General features: G+C 36.0%; 1 protein-coding gene across 3 annotated transcripts in view; it reads right to left on the bottom strand.

Moving 5' to 3' along the window:
* LOC132705212 (uncharacterized) overlaps nucleotides 1–22,000 on the bottom strand; it is a 196,191-nt gene continuing 174,191 nt past the window's right edge. For 2 of the 3 annotated variants that reach the window (XM_060675676.1, XM_060675674.1), the window contains 7 exons: nucleotides 16,207–16,389; nucleotides 14,094–15,138; nucleotides 12,093–12,398; nucleotides 10,227–10,374; nucleotides 7,881–8,105; nucleotides 2,460–3,095; nucleotides 1–1,259 (listed from right to left, as the gene is read on the bottom strand). In XM_060675676.1, the coding sequence (XP_060531659.1) occupies nucleotides 669–1,259; nucleotides 2,460–3,095; nucleotides 7,881–8,105; nucleotides 10,227–10,374; nucleotides 12,093–12,398; nucleotides 14,094–15,138; nucleotides 16,207–16,389 (3,134 nt within the window). In that variant the 3' untranslated portion in view covers nucleotides 1–668. The remainder of the gene's footprint in view (nucleotides 1,260–2,459; nucleotides 3,096–7,880; nucleotides 8,106–10,226; nucleotides 10,375–12,092; nucleotides 12,399–14,093; nucleotides 15,139–16,206; nucleotides 16,390–22,000) is intronic. The other variant, XM_060675677.1, reaches the window with a different exon arrangement.

The following is a 22,000-nucleotide window of genomic DNA, read 5'->3' as shown; positions in this document are numbered from 1 at the left end:
AATTACAAATTTATTCAAAGTAAGTGCACAAATTTTATTACAGGAAATAGAAAACGCATCTAATGGTGCGTCATTTAATATAAATACTAAGTCTATGTACACATGAATTCAGAGGGCCCTTAGATGTTCAACATAATGCACGCAAATAATAGAATGAAGTCGAGGAAATACACGGAGTCAGTAACTCCGCCGGACGAATAATAGTTACTGACTCTTTATGCAATATGCTATATGTATTGTAAACAAAGGGGGCCCTTACAACTGGGCTCGTAGTATTGGATAGTGCCACAGACGTCTAAAAATATATGCACAGAAACCTCTACGTTATTTTGTTCAGTTAAACGTTTAACGTTAATGTTACACTTTTCACTATTACTAGTTTTTTATAACCGGGCGAGGCTGATAATGGTACGCCACTGGACTGAAATTTGACAGTTGTTTGCGGCATTGTTATCCTGGAAGCTTGTAAATTTATCGTAATCCTTCACACGGATTTCTAGAAGTCTGTGAGCGGCACCGTCGTCAGAGAAGAGATGAATTATATACACAAATATGAGTGAGTAAATGGAGGTTTATATATTACAAGAGCGTCCGCCGTCATCGTAAAATGTCCATCGCGATCACTTTCACACGCGTCAATAAATATCGATTAAACTAGACACCTGCGTTCATCCCACGAAAGGATATCCGGGATACGGGGCCGGGAAATATCCCGGAAAAGCGGCCGTCGGTGCCACCGGTACCGATGTCGTCATGTAGGTGGTCAATAGCGTCGGCACGACCGTCGTCGAGAACACGGTCGTTTGGGCTGTCCTCGCGCCGAACGTCAGTTTCAGCACCTTGCTGTTCGTTTGCGTCACCATCGTGCTGTGGACGACCGGTGATGACGTCACCGTGAACTGCGGCTGCAGTTGTGGTTGGGGCGCTGCCGGAAACAGTGGATTAATGGGATTGATAGGATTGATGGGCGGGGGAAACTGGGGCAGTGGTGGCAATGCGGGAGCGATCGTGCTCGTGCCGAACTCGTAGTCGGTTTTAGTAAAAGTGCCTTTGACTTTGGATATCGTGCTCAGGACCGTGTTTTGTCCCTGTGTAACGGGCAACACGTGCGTTTCGTACAACGTTTCCACTTTGATAACCGGCTTTGATGTGGTTATTACTTGGCCCTGGGCGGCGGCCGCCGGGTTTAGTAGTCTTAAAAGGGCCAGCTGCTGCAATTGCTCCGGGTTCAGGTTGGGCTGCGGTTGAGGCTCGTTTACCTGCGAGAAAATAAACAAATTGGCGCTTCTTGCAGGTGAGACAGGAAAAAGGCGCCAATCCTGATTGACAGAAAAGGGAGTTTCAAACTTTATGTAAAACGGATTTTCAGTTTGCGTCTTTCATATTCAAACTCATGCGCATGGACGATTCTACGTGTAAGCAAAATATGCGTCGCACCAGGGTGCTTCCGTATAAGGGCGCCATAATTTACGCAATATTTAAACAACAATGAAAATGTACGTAGACTTTTGTAAACTGCTATATGGTAAGATATTGCGATACGACGATTCCATTTTTGTTGGCACGCAATCGGCAAATTCAGTGAACCCCAAGGTTGTTCCATTCAGTGCAGTTTTTTCCACGGTGGACGTTACTTATTGTGTCTATCATATATTCAAGGGTATGGGTGTATTATTAGAGATCGCTTTGCTTAAACTTTCTGAAAGTACCTTTTCTTATTTTTCAATAAAGCAAAATAATATAATAATTTGTTTTAATAGTTATCAAAGAAAATAAATCTGAAAATGAAAATAAAAAACAAAGACTTGAAAAAAGAAGCTGAAAGAGAAGCAATTAAAGTATTATCATATCTGGAGCATATGAAATTAAGATATTTATGGACACAAATTTAAATATTTGCCGGGAAGATGATTAATTTAGATTATGGGGTTCCAAATTTGACCATTACTATAAAAATTTTACTCGCACTTCCTTTTCCGTAGCTATTACTGAACGCTCCTTTTCGAAATTGAAGTTAATAAACACTATTTGAGATTAAAATCATTTTTTTATTTGAGGGGTGTCAATTAGAAGGAGCACACTGCTTATGGGAAATCCATTTTTTCCTACCACTGCTTAGGATATTACTTTATCTGCAATTAATTTTTATGTGTTTTGCTAGGAAATTGCGTTACAAAGTGTCAGTTAAGGATTCACCCATGGATGAAGCAAAATGCTCTTTACTGCAAGATTTTTTAGTATCTGTTGCTAAACCATATTAATAATAAATACAGTATCAAATTTTTTACCAACACGGAACTTAATCAGTCACTTTAGATTATATTCTGTTTTTATCTGGAATCTAAGCTGCTGAGTAATACCTTTTCAAAAATGCAGAAAAGAAACTACTAGTTCTCAAATAACACAGACATGTTAACCGCACGTCATAGGAAGAGGTTGCAAAAGAATCGATCACTTACCTGCAACTGGCTTTGACTCTTTTTGCTTGCTTTCAACTGTTGCTCAATCTTCGACTTGTCTACATCAGGGAAGTTAAAGTCTGACCCTATCTGTGACAAGTCCAGATCGGCAGGCAATATTCTCTTGGGATGCCCGTCCTCATCCTGCTCGTTGTTATCGCCAAACTCGAGCTCTAAGTGCAGCTCAGAGCCGGCCTCATCCAATCGACTGTTGAACTCTTTTAGCGTCTTGCTCGGAATGAACTGATAGGCTTCCATCGGTGGCAAAGTTTTGGTGGCAGTCACCAGTCTCGTTATAAGATAAGTTTGCACCAAAGTGGAACTTTTGGTATCGTTAACGCTACGTATCACCGGTAAAATATGGGTCTTGTACATCGTCTGCGTCGTGCTGAACGTTTCGGTGAGCGTTTCGAGAGGCGGCGTCTCCGTGTCCGACGCAAGATAAATGGGCGGCAACGTCGCGATGCTCGAGTCTAAAAAGTTGTTATCTTTCGCGTAATTGCTCGTTGTCGCGAGAATGTTCTCTGTGAGGGGCTCCATCGCAACGCCCGTTGACGTCGGCTCCACGCTTTCCGAATAGGTCTTCTCGAACGTCGACGTCACCGTTATGAATCGCGTGTTCTTCACGTTTCCCACCTGTAACAACGACGTGATTAACTACGTCGTTAAATTTACACCAAAATCAACGCAACTAATAATATTAAAATTAAAAGCTCCACGTCGAAGGCAATCGCCCTAATTTGTATTAGTTAGCAATCCATTATTATTCTCCTTTGATATGGATTACAGAATTTGATAAGTGGTTTACCGGATATATCCAGAATTCAATGGGCGTGGACACCAAAAGGAAGGTAAGCTCATAAAAAAGAATTGGGTAAGACCACCAAAATTTATTACGAAGTCGGAGCTGCTGAGTTGAAGATCAGTGAGCCTACTAAATAAAATTGCAGCATTTGCGAGTTAGCAAAATCAAAAGCTTCTACGAATAAAAACCTTGCGTTGTACATATTAAGTTTCATTTACTATTAAAAGTTGGACATCAGCGACGCCGACTCTGAAAAACCTCCAAAAGACAAGCAATTATTTTGTATCAGAAATTAAAAAAATAACCTTATTTTTTATAAGTTGCAAAGACTGAAATTATTAAAGACATTTCAGACAATGACAAAAAATTACAAAGAAATATTTGATATAGAAGAAAAAATCCTGTGTTTAGTATATTACCAGCAAAATAATGTGGACGCTAGATAGAATTCTTTTGGTAAACCTGTGGTGCATACATATTCGTGATTAAGATAAAACCTCAGGTATAAATAACTTTTAATTTGTATCTATCAATTTGAAATAAAAGAAAAACAATTATTTTGCAATCTGATTCGATTAAGGAATAGCATCTGGGAATTGGCACTTTTAGGACCATGAATGACATGAAGCCTCAATGGTCTTGGAAATTTTTTTTGACCATTTTGGAAACTTGGATCGGTCATGACACGGAGAAAATTTCTCATTTGTCTCACCATTTTCTACCAAGAAATAGTTTGCCGACAGGATGAATACAATTTTCGATTTCATTCTTCAATATAAAACAGTAATTTTCCCCTGATATTGTTAGGTCAGATCAACTTATGGTTTATTGTTAGAAGCAGGAAATCAGAATACAAGAATCAGTTTCTTGCATACCCGAAGACTGCAGAAACTGAAGAAACATTTTTTTATTTAGTTATACAAAATTTCAGACAATGAAATTATAAATTTGTTGCAATAATAATTAATCTAGCAGTTAAATTATTCTTTCTATTGGAGAAATCCGTATTAGTTGAGTATTATCAACAAACGAGGTGTTTGGTCATAGAGGCTGGCTATCCTGCCTCAATCTCTGGATATTAAACAGTCAATTGAGTATTTTCCCATCCATAAGTTAGCTTCAAAGCAATGACTTTAATTTTTAAAGTTAAACAACCGTTTCAATCACCTCATATAAACATTCTCTTTAACATGTTTAATTTTATTTTAAAAACTATTTTTGTCGCTAGCGTCACCAAGCGCCTTTGCCCTTGGAAATGGCGGCGTCGTAATAATAACGGCGCCGAAGTACATGGCTTTATTAAAAACATGGCGGCGACGATAATTTGATCCGGCGAAATTTTTATATAAAATTGAGGCTATTTACTTTTACATTTATCCGGAATGACGTGTGTTACTGCACGTGAAATTTCTCATAAGGTATTTAAATTGCTCGCGACGTATCAGCTCTAAACTTCCCGTCTTGTTAGAGACTACATGTTTACCCGAAGTTAGTCTGTAGGAGGCAAGCGAATGGCATCAATTACACTTAGACTTGTATATAGACCGGTGCCGGATTAACTAATGAACAAAGGAAGAAACTGATTGAAGAATCCACAGACTAACCAACTAATTAAACTAAACTTACTAAAACTAACCAGAACTAATCAAAACTATAAAGGTTATTGGGCCGACAACACTTGTTTACATCATAGCTATTGGAACCGACCAATTTTACCACTTGCTAGCTCAATTTGATAGTCAAAACACTCTAGAAATCAGGCTTGACTAGATGGTATTTTATTATTATTATTGTTATCACATATTAGTAGACTAAATCGTTTACTTCCATTTTTAAATAATTACTCAATCATCACGACTCCAACTTGCAAGTTGGAATAGTTTAAGAATTTAATAAACAGATAGTACCAATTCGTTAATGTTAATCTTTGGTCCAAACTCCAAGAGAAATATAAAAAAAAATCACAACCTCAATCTTTGGTCCACACTCCAAGGTATTGAACCTGTTCTCGTTGAAATATTTTCGATAAAATATCTAATACTAATAATTCATGAAGTAGGATGACGAACAAATTGGACGAGTGTAATACACCACTGCAATAGCAAATCCTCGTAAACCAAATTCACACAGTTCTTAGTGTATTTATTGACGAAATAGAATTTCTAATTTTCACCCATTTTTGCACCAATTTCGTAATACCAACTATGTAAAATTAATGAAAAGAAAGGTTATGTTATTATTAATTAATAAACGCTGTTTTTCCATTGTGGATTTTAAATAATAACAGGAATTCTGTCAAATTTAAGGCGAGTTTACGCTACTGTACGTAGTTGGGCTAGTACATGTTGAAATTAATAAACCTTCTTTATGGTGTTTTTAAAATCTTATGACTTAAAAACACCAGTGCAGTGAGAGCAAGTGAGTGCAATCTACTGATATCTGATGGAGGTCTGCCCCAACGCAGTAATGTCAGTCTAGATTTACCTGAAAACTTTGGAGTCATGAGAATCTGACTTCAATATAAGTCGACCAGACTCTGTCGGTTCTCCTACCCTTGAGGTTTCACACATAGCTGACGAATTCCAAGTACGAAAAGAAAAAAAAACAGATTCAAATGCAAACTTCAAAGGCAATTGCCATTATGCAAAAGGCCAATTCCGAAAATAAAACAAACAGCAAACAAAAAGAATACGAACGTAAACAAATGGCAGAACAAGAATCTGGAAAAGCCTACAAGACAGAAACATTGACAATGAACTATTAAGAGTAATCAAATGTTTATACAACGAAACAAGAAATTGTGTAATAAGTAAGAACATGAGATCAAAGGCATTTTTATAGCACAAGAAGGAGTGAGACAGGGGGGTAGTTTGAACCCTTTACTATTCATAACTTCTATGGACGATCTAATTAGCATGGTCAAAAGACCTTTACGTTAGATATCGACAGCTAGAGCGTATCAACATATCGCAATGTGCCTTCGCCTATGATATAACGATCATAGCCGGAAGGATCTGGAGGAAAATCTAAATAATTGGGATACTTACAAAAATGGAACGAAAATGAACATAAATAAAAGCAAAGTTATGGCAGCGTCAAATGGAAAAGAGAAATTAGAGTAGAGAATACGTGGGACACTAATAGAACAAGTTAGTAGCTTCCAGTACTTGGAAATTATGTTCGAAGAAACATGAGGACAGGACACAGAATTAAATAATAGAATAGAAAAGCCAAATATGCATTGAGTAAGGGGCTCATAAATAAATAAAAGGAAATGAAAGTTTACAAAACAATTTACAGACCAACCCTTACATATGGCTCCGAATTTTGGACAAGAGCAAAATTGGAGCAGCAGAAATGAAATACTTGAGGAGGGTGAAAGGAATAACTAGAATCCATAGAAGAATTCATTGAAAAGAAACAACTTGGCTGGTGGGGTCATTTACAGAGATTCTTTCGATGTAAGGTAGCAAAAAATTATGAGCGGCAGGCAGGCAGGCAGCATTTCTTTTTCTAATTTAAATAAAATATAATAAATAAAAATAATAATAAAACGTTATTTTTCATCAGCACAACAGGTCGCTGCAGGTTTAAACTAACCAAAATATACTCAAAATATCCAGAAAAACAAATTTCGCATAGTAAAATTTAAAATTTTCAACAGCGCCTTATTGACAGAACTTCTCCTTTGATCGTCAGGTCAAAAGTAAAATCATGGTCGACTAGTGAATATTACATCAGACCATGGAATATTAACAGTTTGATGAAACATCAAATGATACTGAGACCGATACTAATCCACTTGTTAAACCGTGGTTACCCCAATAGCTAACCTAACCCTTTTGTTTTACTTTGCTGATAATTAACCATTCAAATACAAACTGTGCAAATCTAGGAGATGTCAAACAACAAAACCAAAGATGTTTTCGAAAGACGAATTAAATGATGATTATAGATTATAGATCGTTTCACCAAAATTCACTCGGCTCCATACGAGATGAGTTGAACACATAAGACATGACGAAATTTTTATTTTGTTTTCTGGTTTTAGGTTTAGAACGGAAAATATATTACGAATATAATTGACCCGTTACTTGTTTGAAACCAATCCAGTATGATTCTATTTTTTTTAGGTAAACATTGGAGGAATAAAAATAAACAAATAAGAATTTTTTAAACATGAAATAATTTTGAAATAAAACTGTAACAATTTAAAAAAGAAACACACATTCTATGGTGGTAGAAATTCTGTAGAATTGTTTGAAATGTTTGCTACCAAAAGATCACTTCCCATATAGATTAAGGCATAACCATAGAAGACTGATTAAATGCCAGTTTCTCCATATTCTTTCCGAATGCAACTCTTAAAATGCTCCATTATAGAATTAGCTGCATCTTTTTCATATAAAAATGGTTGTAAACGATTGGTGTGAAATGTGTTTCGGCTGAAAGTTAATACACATCATTGAATTCATTGCAATAATCTGCATCACAGACCACAAAACCTAGGTTGGCGTTACAAGAAAACTGTTTTTCTAAAGCCCCAGAAAGCACGCCAATGATAAAATTTGCGGCGGAAAACGCCCTACGGCGGTACTTCATTTTCGCCGCATTACCTGGAAAGTATAGGGTGACTTGATTGTGGCAATTTCGTAATATACGTCCTTAAAATCCGGCGGCGTAGAAATTTCAACTTTAATAGTTTCCAGGGGCAACGTCGGGCTATCCACTTTATTTTCAGTCGCACTCTCGTCGTCTATAATTGTGGCGACGGATTCTGATCCCTCCAAGCTATCCTCGTCTGATCTGGCCTGCGGCGCGACGTCGTTGCTCATTTGAACCTGGAACGAGATCATTATGCGGTTAGTGCCTCGTGTTTTGTACACCGTGTTTCGTGATAAGGGAGCCACGGAACTAAAAATGTACTGATTATATAGTAATAGCTGAATCACCTAAACGTAATCAAAAGATCTCGTGGAAGCAACTCAATCTCTCCAGTTTTATGAACCGTCCAAATTAGCGTTTAAGGCTTTTGGTACGCACTTTCTTGAAGATCCTTGTGTATGCCCATTTTAGAAACTAAAAAATAATGTGCAACAGCTTTTTGATCTTTCCTTTCTTTGTTTCTTTCTAACACAGTTAAAAAGGAAAAGTGTTGAAGGTCTTCACATTAAAGCAAGAACGAATTGTTGCCGGTGAAGAGGCTGACGTTGAGAGAAGGTAGTTAGACGAAGGCAACTTTTAAGCTTTGAGAAGATTTCGTACGCGCTAGATGATTATTTCCCCCATCTTTATTTTTTGGTGAATGCTGAGATGAATTGGTTACAGCTACACAACGAATATCCTCATCGAAAATTGGGATGTTCTCCTTTGATACCACGTTAAACAAAGGAAATGAGTTCGTCACTTAAAGTTGCACAGAGTTGGAACAAGCAACGATTAATGTAGGATTTCTTTGGACATACATGGTGGACGTATAAAGATTAGATGATTTTGCGGTTCAAAGCAAAAGTGTATTGGCATGGGGCGTTATTTTTATGCAGGTCCGATCACCTTACTTCTTATCAAAGGCTAGCTGACAACTTAGTGACATATCGGTGAATTGTCACAACTTCACCCACAAACCATCCCAAGAGGCTAACCTTTGTGTTTTCTAATTGAATGTCAATATTTAGGGGGGCGATTTTTGGGTCCATTTTCAAAGGAAAACTTCATATGAACATATGTCCTAAAAGTCTTAACTTTTGAGATACAGGGTGGTAAAGTTTTCAATAATAAAATATATTTTTTTAATATCTGTAATACCAATTTAGTTATTTGAGTGAAATTTTGCACACATGTATTATGTTTCAAGAATTGGAATTTCATCTGTTTATTTTGGCAGACATTGATGGTACGCCACTGATTTCTCCTAAAATAAAGATTATCCTCACAATCTCCAATCATTTCTAAAGAAATTTAATTCCTTGATTTAATTAAATCAATGAAATTAAAAAATCCTCTTCTGTACATGGTCATAACCATATCGTTAAAAAGACATCATGCAGAGAAATTAGTTTTTATTTTTAAACCTTTCAACGGGCTAAAAAAAAAATATGAGATCAAATCTGCTCATCAATGAATGCAAATGTCATTATTTTTTTTTAAGGGAAATCAGTGGGGCGCCACTCACTGTCTATGAACAAATATTATTTTGGTTAATTACGTCACCGCAACACTGGTTAAATCGGGAACTTTTTTTTTGAAAGGACATTCCTTTTTACTTTTACATGACATAACATCCAAATAAGACAAATAATTAACGACTCTTTAAAAAAAACAATACCTACAATTCATAATTTTTAACAAAATTGTCTGTTAATAAATTAATAACAATTTTTTTTAAAGTAAAACATAGAAACTAGATAAGTTGTTCAAAGTGTCCTCCACCTTGAAGGATACACGCTTCAGCCCTTTTCATCACATTGCCGCGCACTCTTTGAACTGCTTCTTCAATTTCCGGAGTTATTGCAGTCCGATGGGAACCGTTTAAATGATTACTTGCCCTCAGAGTAACTGTTTTAGTCAACCTTCTATGTGGGGTATTTAAAGAAAAATGTGGGACACTAAATAATGCCTCTTGCTATATAGAACATGTCTGCCAAATTTCATTAAAATATATAAAGTGGTATTACAGATATTAGAAATATACATATTTTTTTGTAAACCTTGCCACCTTGTATCTCAAAAGTTAAGACGTTCATATGAAGTTTTCTTTTAAAAATGGACCGAAAATCACATCCTTAATTATTGACATTCAATTAGAAAGCACCTTGTATAAGCAAAAACTCTATACTGGCGATACAGCCCGCGAAAAGCCAGCTTTAGCGCCTGCCCAGTCTTAGAGGGAATTAGCATCGATAAACTTTGAATGGTGCAAAAATGGCATCTAAATTTAACAAAAAAAGGCGTAAGTGTATTACCGGAACCAGCGGTTGGGCTTCGGGCGATGCAGACGAAACGGTCGTCTCCACAGCTTCGTTATTGTTGCCCGTCTCCTCCTCGTTTTGCTTTCGAATAATTGTTACTCGAGGCTTGGGGGTGGTCTTGTACTGCCATCTGCCCGGCGATCTGCAATAATATAATTAGCCCCATTAGCAAAATTGCCGCGCAGACGACGAAGTGGCGTTCGCCAGAGGCGAATTGTTCTGGCAATCGGTATCGGTCAGGGATCGATTAGCCCTGTCGGATGCGGAAATTTTATTACTATTGATCGATCTATTAAGAGCAGTGGGGCAGCGAGGACTTCATTTGGTTGGAGGACGGGTTGTAACTGAGATTGTAACCAGTCAACTTGCACATCTTATCAAACAACCAATCCAACCAATCCAACCAATATTTACTCTCGTCTGAATACTTCATTCACGAACATTAGAACCATATCCTACTACAGATATAGAGACAATGCCTACGCTGATAAACCAGTTGCTAAAATATCAAATCCCAGTGAGCCAAAAAAATCAGTTTTGAGATAGAGAGGCAGGCACATTTACCAACAAATATCTACTTCAGTAAATTTGGCTAAAATCATTGAAGACTGTCTGGTTAAGTTATTGAATGACAATCGCCACAATGAAGATAGGAGATAAGCTACCTGTTTGGCTCTTTTAGATTTTAGTAAAGCTTTCAACACGATCAATCGCCATATGTAGTTTACAAAACTTCATTATTTCTGGAACAATATCTGAGCAATAGTTCGCATTGTGTTGAAGTTAAAAAGCAATTTAATCTAGAAAAATCTAACTATACCCCAAGGTTCTATTTTGGGACCTTTATTGTTTAGTTTTTATGTAGCAGACATGAATGAATGTATAAAATATTCAGTGATGCAACAGTATGCGGAAGATACCCAAATATACATTTCTTTTTTACGGAGGACTTAAAACGTTCTCTAATAAACTTTGATCTTGACTTGAAATGTGTATCTGTCTATTCTATGGCCTTTCAAACTCAATACAAATAATTGTATCCAAAAATAGAAATTTGTTTTCAGTGTTCTTCAAAAATTCAGACAAGAAGCATAGTAACAAATTTAATTAAGTTCTCATCATTCAAATTGATTCAAATAGAAGTGGGGATCAAATGATACCTCATTAAAATGAGTTTTTAATTCCTTATGGATTTCTGTTTAGATAGGCTAATAAAGAAAATATGGTATTTTGGGTCATCTAATCACATTACGGTCCCAACTATAGTAACACATACGCTAACTGACGATGATACTAACTATTGATTATGTCATCCATTGTTTTATCCCGTTGATAATTCAAAGCACCATATTTTCCCGTATTTAAACAGAAGAATTAAAACCCTCAAGTATCACTTGACGACCTCCACTCCCATTTCACACAATTTGTACGATGTACAATCAGGTAATTGAAAGTGTCTTTTGCGGGAAAACATCCATCTCACAAAAACAAAGTTTGGATTTTGGATTCTGGTTAAAAATTCGGTGTGTTTTCGAAGGGCCATCAGGTATAATCATCTCGTCTAATGTTTCAGGTTCCCAGCTACGTATTTAACGGCTTGTTTTTAGTATGTCAATTTATGGTACGGGTCAGACTGCAAGCAACCCTTAACCTGTTATTACTCCCATAACAATATCTCGTCGTGCGAGCTGAGTGCCCGTAATGGAGGGTTACTTCGAACATAATATCGATCGAGATGTTCAGATAATCGAGGCGCAAATGTAATTCTTCTACTAAATTTCCAACCAAATACATATCCAAACACTGGGTCGAATCAAAATACCCGATTTAACTCGGGCAAATAGAAGTACTACTACTAACCTGTTCAACTTAAACTTGTACAAGCTTGTAGAGGCAGCACCGTGATCGATCGGCGAAGCTTGCACCTTGGGCTTGTATCCTCTTCTGCTGAAGCCGCCGTTGTTATTGCTGGTGGTAGTCTCGGGATGAACGGTTGCGACCTTGGTTTGTTTCTTTCTACTGGTAAATCTTCTGGCAGATGACGGGGCCGGAGTCGGCTCATCGCTGTACGCATATTGGGTTGTTGTAGTAGCGACGGATTTTGCGCCAGACTTGCGACCACCACGACCATGCTTTTGAGTTCTTTGTGAGGAAGGCGTGTTTTGTCTGTATGTATTTACACGTGTTAGTGCATACGGTGTGAGTTTGTAGACCATTTGTTTGTACGCATGCCTGTATCATGCTCAATTTTTGATATTAATATAACTTTTCTTACCCAAGTATCAACACCTCATAAATAAATGTTTAAGGCAAAATTAGTGTTGAGACTTACATGTTAGATAGAAAGAGTGACGTTAGAAACAAGTAGGAAAAAAAAACGAGAAAAAACAGCTGATTTAGATCATGCAACTATAGCTAAGAAGATCTATGGTGGTGGGTTATTTTATACAATGTGTCTCAGAATCTCTTCTCTATTATACCTACAGCAGATTAAATAGGGAAAGTTTTAGAAGAAACGTACTGAATTTGATAACCTGCCAACAGATTTAAGATCGGTAAATTTCGTCTATCGCCAGTAAATACAAAACGGTTCAATCGACAGCTGACACTTTTTTTTTTAACGTAAAATTTCCAAAAATCTCGAGACAAAGAGTTTTGAACATATTTAGAAACATAAACGCAAATTGACTTGCAAAAGTTGTACGAAAAAAGGTCAATAAAAATGTTTCGATGTAATTGGCGCCATTTTGCAAATCTGTGTGTTACATTAGATGTATATTGTTCAAATTTTGTTGGTTTTGTAAGCGTTTCAAATGTTAATTAAATTAACGAAGACTTTTCTGGCTTTTTCTTTTTAAAAAACGTTCATGTTCTATGGTGACCATAAGAAAAATTAAAGTTAAGGAGGGTTTGCGAAATAACAAAAGACGATTGAGATATGCAATAAAGTGTTTGAACTAGGTTACACTTTGGTAGCTGTCAATTTAACCGCTTTGGATTTACTGGCGAAAAACGAAATCCGCCCGTTTCGGTTTTTCGTCGGTATTTAAGAAACCAAACCACCGATGGTAAATCTGAAGCCGGTTAGCCACACAGTTTACTCTAAAACATTGCTCATTTAACCTTCGCTATAGGTACAATGGAAGCTTATCACACATTTTAATTGGTTAAAAAATACAAAATGTCTGTAGTTTAATTGACTTTGACTTTGCAGATAAATCTTCATCATAAAGTATTTATGGCGGTCCTGAATAGAATGAGATATTACAAACTATTACATCGTCTCAAATTCTGATTAATTTCTGATAATATATCAGCAGTGCATACAAGAGAAATAAGTTTTAAAAGTTTAAAAGTTTGGTAACTTTTTGACATTATGTTTATATTTTGAAGATGACAAGTTTTGGTTAGTTAGATAAATGGTTTCTATTTATATTCTTTTTTTTTAATATTTTTATTATTACAAAGAAAGGTATCTTAAACAGACTGTTGCTCAGCCATTGCAAACTTAATGTAAACAAGTTTGATAACACTGACTTACATTGCTAACCAAAACCAACAACTGACTAAAAAATTGAATATTTAATAAGTACTTTAGTTGTCTTAGCTAGCTTTAAGAATCAAAACTTAATTTTAAGCTGCTAGAATATTAGTGGCTAACCATTGCATAGATAAGGATCAATTGCCAACTTGACAACTCGTACTAAACTGTTGGTTTATTTGCAAAACTAGTTCCTAGTAATTAGCTTCATCGCAAGCTGCACATTGTAACAACCTTTAACTTAGATGTTATCGATTGTTCGCTTACTTGTTGCTCCTTACATGAGCCATTTATGTAGATGCTTTTCGCTTCTCACTTACTTGCTGCTCCTATTCGGAGTCCTGCTACCCTTGTGGCTCTTTTTGAACGTAGCCTGTGACGGTTCCCTGTCGATTCTCTGTTCGGGTACGTCCGCCTCCTTTTGCCTGTTCTTAAATCTCTTCGCGGGTTTCCTCGTGCCTTTGATGGCGTTGTGAGCGCCGAAAGAATCTACGGCCGAGCTTTCATCGTAATACGCAGCCGCAGCTGGTGTAGGTTCCAGATGTTGCCTGTGCTGTTTCGAGGCCTTGTTTAACGTCGGGGCGGCAGTTTTCAAAATCCTTACGCTGGGGCTGGGATTAATTTTTCCCTTGGGCTGACTGTAAACATGCGAAGTGCTCTGCAACACTTGAGCGTATTTCCCCGATATATAAGTCCCGATGACGCTCGTCTCGTAAGAGGTCATCACGCCGTCTTTTACGACCATCCCTTCGATTTTCGAGACTAATCCTGTGGGTTGCTGGGGGTGCGAGGGTTTGTTTTTCGGAGGTTCGATGGCGGACGCGCGCGGTTTCAAATGGAATTTCGAACTCGAAGGTTTCAGGTTGATCAGTTTGTAAGTTTCCTCGACGAATTCGGATGGTTGACGAGAAAGGAAATCGTATTCGGGTTCGCCGATGTTGTTGCCGACGATTAAAGCCGGTTCGTCGTCAGATTTTACTTGAACCACGCTAGAAGTTTCCTTCTTGGTCGTGAGCGGCAAAGTTTTCGACGGTTCGCTGACCACTTCGACTTTGGTGATGACGTTTTGAGTTATTTTTGGTGCCGCTTCCGTTACCACTTCCACTTTGGTTATTATTTTGGGTTCGGGTTTCGCTTCGACGATGTTAATTTTTGTCGCGACCGACGGTTTAATTTCCAATTTCTTATCGGGAGGTTTGAAGGAGGACTCGACATGCACCACAGACGAGATCTTTTCAGCTGTCGTTTTTGCGACGGCAACGACGACTTGAGGTTTACTCGGTTTAATGTTCACTTCGTCTCGCGCTTGAACCGCCGCGGGTTTGGTGTCGATGATTGAGTTCGACGATACGTCCTTAGTTTGTTCTGGAAAGAGGAGATTGAAAAAGATTGTCGGGTTAATCTAGGCGGGTAAATTGGGTGTCAATGTAGAAATGACACGGTCACGCGCTTGTGACGAATTAATGGCGAAGAAAAACCCGAACCTATTCGGAATATAAACCGAATAGGCGATGTATGTTGCCAATGCGTATGCTCGACACAGGACGAATTCAAAATATTTAGATAAGAAATTGCCAAATAAAGACCGCTTAGGAAAATGATTAAAATACTCATATTGGCGAAGGAGAAATATTTTTACAAAAATTTGTATGAAACCCAGAGTGCGGAATATACAGTGTTTTGTGTTTTAAAAAAAGCATAATGAACAGTTTGTTCTGTCCGACTTAAATAAAATAAAATTTGTTTAGTTGAATTTACATACGAATTAGAGCTGGCGGGTTGAAACTTTAATTAATCTGAAACTTCTTAGTTTAAATGCATCATTAAAAATTATCTATAATTTAATTTGTTATGTACTGTCTAGTCTTTTTACTAGACTACACCTCAGCCAATCAAAAAAAAAAAGCAATAAATTTAATAGTTAAAATTCGTTCCGTACGTACATAATTTTGCGTTAGTATTCCAAATGCATTGTTATTATATTTTAAAGAACGTTCAATTAAGTAACAGCACCGATAGAGCAATCACTGCCAATAGTAACTGACGTCTAAAGCCGATTTGAGTCCTAAGATTTTACCGTTTGTAGTAAAATTGCAAAACAGTTTAGAAAAAACACTAGTTTTATGTATGCACAGGATTTTTCGAGCATGTTTTTGCATCCTATCTACAGGGACACCTAATCAACTGACCAAAATTTCAGGTTTTTCATTGTTGATCGAAAATGTAAAAAAAAATGTATACCATACCCCGAATTTTCTTTTATTTAACATTAATCTGAAAATTTTTGCAAATCTGAAGATAAATAGTTCAGTCAATTTTGTTGACAAAACTCTTTGTGAGTAGGATAATAAGATATCAGAAATCAACCATGACACGTCGAGTAATTCATAACCTCAAACTTTTTTTCTTTAATTTCCGTATTTAAAAACAAACCTGTGGCCGGGGCCGCGCTCTGCGGCGAGAAAATCATCACGGTGTTGCCGATGGTAGTGGTGAAATCCAAGAAACCGTATACAGTCTGCGTGACAAGGTTGTCATTCTTGATCACCGGCGTTGCCACAACCTGCAACGCGGGATTTACGAACACGGGGCCGTCAGCGCCTGTCGCCAAGTCACCTGGAAAGAAAAAAACTCACGTTACTCAAACCCATTGTTGTCAACATCAGCTCTCGCATTATCCACAAAACTAAAAAAAATCATAATTTAAGATAATTCGACTTTCAATTACAGTTTTATTCATCCTTCCTATGACACCCATGAATTGGGAGAATAGAACCGGGAAAAAAGCTGATTACTGAATATAAAATATTTTACTCGCTCCTACTCGTATACCAAGAATGGCAAACCATTTACCTGTCAGTGTCAGTCACGATAATGCACGATATCATCGACAAGAAATGAAGAAATTATCAATTCTTTGAAATTGTCAAAAATTACAAAACAAACTTGGCATATGATAGAAACAAAATAATTGCTGAAATGGGTCATTAAGTTTTAATATTACCTCCTTACCATGGTATGTTTAATACTATTGATTTGGTGTGGGCTCAGTGCAAAATATTTTTTATTAAAATATTGTAAGTGATGCAAGGCACGATGATACGATGTATGGAAGGCAGCTGTTCAGATAGTTACCATAGAAAATGACATCAGTTGCATAACACATGCAGAAAATATAATAAAAGGATAGTGAGAAAAAGGGAATGCATTGATTAGATAGATATTTAGGGCAGAACAAAATCTGTTCAAGTGGAATAATCTATTTTATTCTGTGGGCCAAAATGAATGGTTTTATTGGTGTGATTAGTATGACCTTCATGGTATATTTCAACTTAAGAAAATTAAATGAACCCTCACGTCGACTGGGCGGAGTGTTTCCCTCGATAAATTTTAAGATTGTTTTTGAAAATAACTGTATACCACTAGGCATATATTAAAATTCCACACTACTTTCAATCATAGTAAGAGGTGATATGGGCGTTCGACGAAAATAATAAAATATGATCAGATAACTTTCTAATCTTACGTCGAATACTTACTCTGAGACATTAAATTCTACTCAAAACGTTATATCAGGAAGTTATAAAATAAAAAGACTTTAGAGAGTACTTTAAAATAAACTTTCAAAATAGGCTTGTATTTGAATATTGTATGGATCATACTGTTGCGAATGTTGCTATTTTCTATCTATCTATAGAAAATGGTATACCCTTCTACGCCGCGTTGTGCTCGAGGTAGGTGAAGGGACAACTTAAAATACGCTTCACCCGGCAAAACATTTTTCACTGCTCGCATAAACACTGATCGCGAAAACTAATAACGAATTCAAGAAAGTTGGTTGGCACGTAAGTAAACGAAAGTTTTGGAAGTAAAGACTTTCGTTCAAACAGTTGCCGTATTGTTTCACCTGAAGGTAATTAAATTTTTATTTCGAGCGAAACGGTCTGTGTGAGCTTGAGTTGCCTGCCGTTGGCGCCTTTATTTTGCCCCGCCCCCGAGCCGAATCTTTTTTGAGATTGTTTTAAGAGGAGAAAATTACTGATTCTGTGTTAAAAATACAAATAAAAATAAAAGCTTATATAGTCCTATATGAAATCTTGTAATACCTTTTTCATGATATTTAAATGCAAGAGTTGCCTGAAGTGTTCAAATCTTATATCAACAAATGGGCAAAACATATTTTTGTTGTATTTATGTGTATTAATTCAACATTAATTTTTAATTCCAAGTAATATGCAGTGAAAATTTGAACGTGCCTCATATGAATTTTTCCGAAATTTTTATATTAATTTTGCAAACATCTGGAAAGTTTTAGACATGAATAAATAATCCGGCTTATTTGTTTGTTTACTCTTGAAATATTAAATTTAAAATTATAGCGATTTACAAAATACATGACACAATACAAGGAAAGAAAACTGATTTCAGCGACAAGAAGAAATAACAATCAGAACGACAACAGAAGAGCTCGTCACCCGTTTTCTTGACGATATTGTTGGAGGAAACAGTGGGGTACTGAGAACATTATTAATTTTTATAATTAATTATAAATAAATATTAATGTTCTTTTTTGTTTATTTTATGATTTCTATTTGTTTTGATTTATCACCAATAAAATTTCAGCGAGCTTTTAGTCTAAGCCTTAAACTTGATCTTTGACATTGAAAACATAACTTCTTTATAATTTTTTTGTTACCTATTGTTTCTGAAGAACATTAAAAAACAGACCACTTCGAATTTGTCTTTAGTGGTCCATGTAATTAATCTGATATACAAATAATCCGGAATGAAGCCCTGAGATTTCCACCCTTAACCCTGATCTATACGTGGTGTTTTTTTAAATGCTGATTGTTCTTTGTTCCTGTGCGTCAGTTCCAAACGTTATAAAACATTTGACACAGATATCCATCTTCCCCGCTCTGTTATCAATCTATTAATTATAAAAGTTTCGCGGTAGCTATATATACACGGAATTCTACTTAAACGTATTAAAAATGACTGAATACCCTGCCAAGGTCGTTCATCATCCCTTACGTCAAAATGCTGCATGACTGTATAAAAGTCGGGAAACCTGTATGTGAATAGAGCGATATATACGTGCGAACAAAAAATGATCAATTAATTTTAATTTAGAGTCGAAATGTTATCAAAAGTTTCCACCGCCCTTGTAAGCCTATTTCTGGCCGAATGAAAGATATTGCACAATTAAAACAAATGAAAAGCGAAAAAGCCACACTAATAAAAGGAAATACGGGTCGTAAACATAAGTATATTTTTTAGTTAAATAGTTAAACAACGCTGTAATGCCCCAATGGGCTTATTATTATTTCAATCCCTGGCACATCATGTTGTCGTATATTTACTGGGAAGGAAACCATAATTAACTATTAATGTTTGTTTAAATTCAGTAAAACAATCGTTGCCGTCTAATCACGTAAACAAGTTCAATCCCTTAGTTGCTGACCAAACACCACCATTTGCAGCGACTGACAATTTCAATAAAATGTCCATGTTTTCAGGTATTGTCAACAATAACCGTTAATGTGTGTCTACAGTTTAATTATACTTGATGGCGGCCCTAGTAAAGTAAGTAAAGTATTTTTGTAATACTACTGATAAAGTTCAATATCTTGTAAGTATAAATGTTCAGTATAATCTGCAGCTCTATGTTTGGTATTATTCTCTAAGGCGGTGAAACAAAGTAACCCAAAATATAATATGTATTCAGCTGCTGCATTCTGCCTATTCCATCAAGGTGTACCCGCAATTGCCTCATACTTTTTCCTTCCATCTCTATTACGTTCAGCTAGCTTCTGCAATATTTTGACGTATTTCTGAACGAGGATCATTTTTTACAGCAGAACATTAATGGCTGACTGTCAGCCTCAGAGAAAAATTAATTAAACGCCATAATTGTCCATACCATGGGCAGTGACTATTCCATTTTTGCCATTGCTCTAACTCGAAGTGAATAATTACATAACTTTAAATACATTTCTCTGTTACCATCATTCAATAGGGAAAAGGTATGAATTTAGCAGCCAAAATTACAAAACAAGCAAATGACCAGTATCGGCGGAGATTCTTAAAACTTGTATAGGGAGCAAAAATGAAAGTTGTCCTCTATGAACACTACGGTGTGTCAAAAAAATGTTTTTTTTTTGGACCTGACGCACAAAACTGGTTGCTAGTTACCTCCCGAAAGTACTACTAATATTAAGGGCTAATACGTGGTAAGGTACTTTCTAGAGGGAACTAGCCATTGTGCTGGTGATTTTTTACGCTTTTTTTTTGGAATTTTTTGCCATTTTTTATGACATCGAAGAATTATTTTCACTACATTACCAGCACCAGAAGTCGGAATATTATATTTTCCGTAGTTTGATATCTTGATCAGTTACATTTTTAGCACTTTATTTCAGGGAATATTTTAGGAAATTAATTTGTTGAAAAAATACACACATAACCTCTTTTAATTCATTAATTTAATTAAATATTTAATTTAATTAATTTATTTCTTAATTCATATTAAATAATTATGGTAATTATGTTAAAACTTAGAAGACACAACGCGGAAGCTCCAAAAACTTGTACGCAATATAGGAATATAAGAGGCGGCAGAGAAACGATCTAAAATCACAAGCACGAAATCCCCAGATAAAAAAAAAATAAATTATAATTTTGCGAAAAAAATGGGTTCTATTTTAAGAAATATTCAATTATGATCCTCAATTGTGAATAAAGTAAAAAAATATACTCCCAAACAAATGGTCAATAATAAGAACTGTCATTTTATCAAAGTAAACTCTATTTTTTATAAATATTGCGAAAAGTCGTCAATTTAATGCATCAATTGAAAATATCTATTGAAAACTATTAATATAATTATCCATTAGGACTCCAAATATCTTCAAAATGGATCGAGTAATCGATAAACCACAGGAGACCTTTTTGTAGAGCGTTAAATTTGCTATTAGAATAATTGACAACACTTGACGATAATTATTTTTCAGTCAATAACCAAATTCAGAACAAAAAGTTATTTTCTTCATTCTTCAATTCAATTCTTTAACCTCGAATATCTTTGAAATAATATGATTATTTACATATTTCTACATACATAAACCGTTGACCAAAATTCTTGAAACAAAATTACCAGTGAAAGAGGTTATGTGCGTATTTTTTCACCAATTTCCTGAAATATTCCGTACTAAAAATGTAGCAAGTTATCGAACTAGGGAAAAAAAATTATATTCCGACTTCTGGTGGTTCTGGAGGATAATCTTCCCATTAATATTAAAAGTACATACGTGGTAAGTACATTCTAGAGGTAACTAGCAACTAAAAACCAAAAAAACAACAAAAAAAAATAAATGAGATTTTTTTTACCTATACTCTTGAACACATTTTCATTAAGAATTGAAATTGTGTAAATTTCGATTAAGGTGGAAAGAAAATATTATCAGTATCAGTATCAGTATATAGTATATAGATTCTCGTATGATAGTACATAAGGGAGAGCCGCCGAAACGAACGCACATATTATGTCCAGAAAGGAAATTGTGAAAATACAGCAGCCTTCTTAAAGGCATATGAGAAATAGTGTATACTATGGTATATTGTTTGTATTGCCTTTCTTGAGTCAATATTTAAGGTCATCCATTTACTCTGAATCTGTTGGTTCTTAAAAATATTTTTAAAATCTCCTCCGCCACTGGTCGGTTCGACTGTTTTCGTAATTTTGGTTACCAACTTCCCACACCGGTAAACGCGCAACCCTAAACAATAATATACAGTCACGAATTCGCGTTCACCGTCATTTTTTAAAACTATTTTTATTTGTAAGTTTTATTTTATCTTTCAGGTTTACATGGCCGCAATCGTCGTGTAATCGCGTAAACAAATTTAATCGCGTAAAGTTGCTGACCAAAGTGCAGGCGACTTGCACCACCATTTGCAGCGATCGACAATTTCCATAAAATTTTCCACGTTTTGTGCGGAAACGCGAAATTGCCGGGACCGCAAAGTAATTAACGGAGGAAAAAAAATTAACGAAGCCAATCGGAACGTATTCTATGGTGCAAAATCCGTCGTAATGATTCGGCACATTAGCCCCCATTAACGGAATATGAAATGAATTCCGCAACACAATAGGGTTCCGTACAGCCGTAAAAAAACTTTGCAGAAGGGCTTTCCGTGTTTGCGTACACAGCCTCGCATTATTTTT

The sequence above is a fragment of the Cylas formicarius genome, unplaced genomic scaffold (assembly GCF_029955315.1).
Source record: "Cylas formicarius isolate icCylForm1 unplaced genomic scaffold, icCylForm1.1 PGA_scaffold_7__23_contigs__length_41026272, whole genome shotgun sequence".
Taxonomy (NCBI): domain Eukaryota; kingdom Metazoa; phylum Arthropoda; class Insecta; order Coleoptera; family Brentidae; genus Cylas; species Cylas formicarius.
This window is presented reverse-complemented; position numbering and strand designations above follow the sequence as displayed.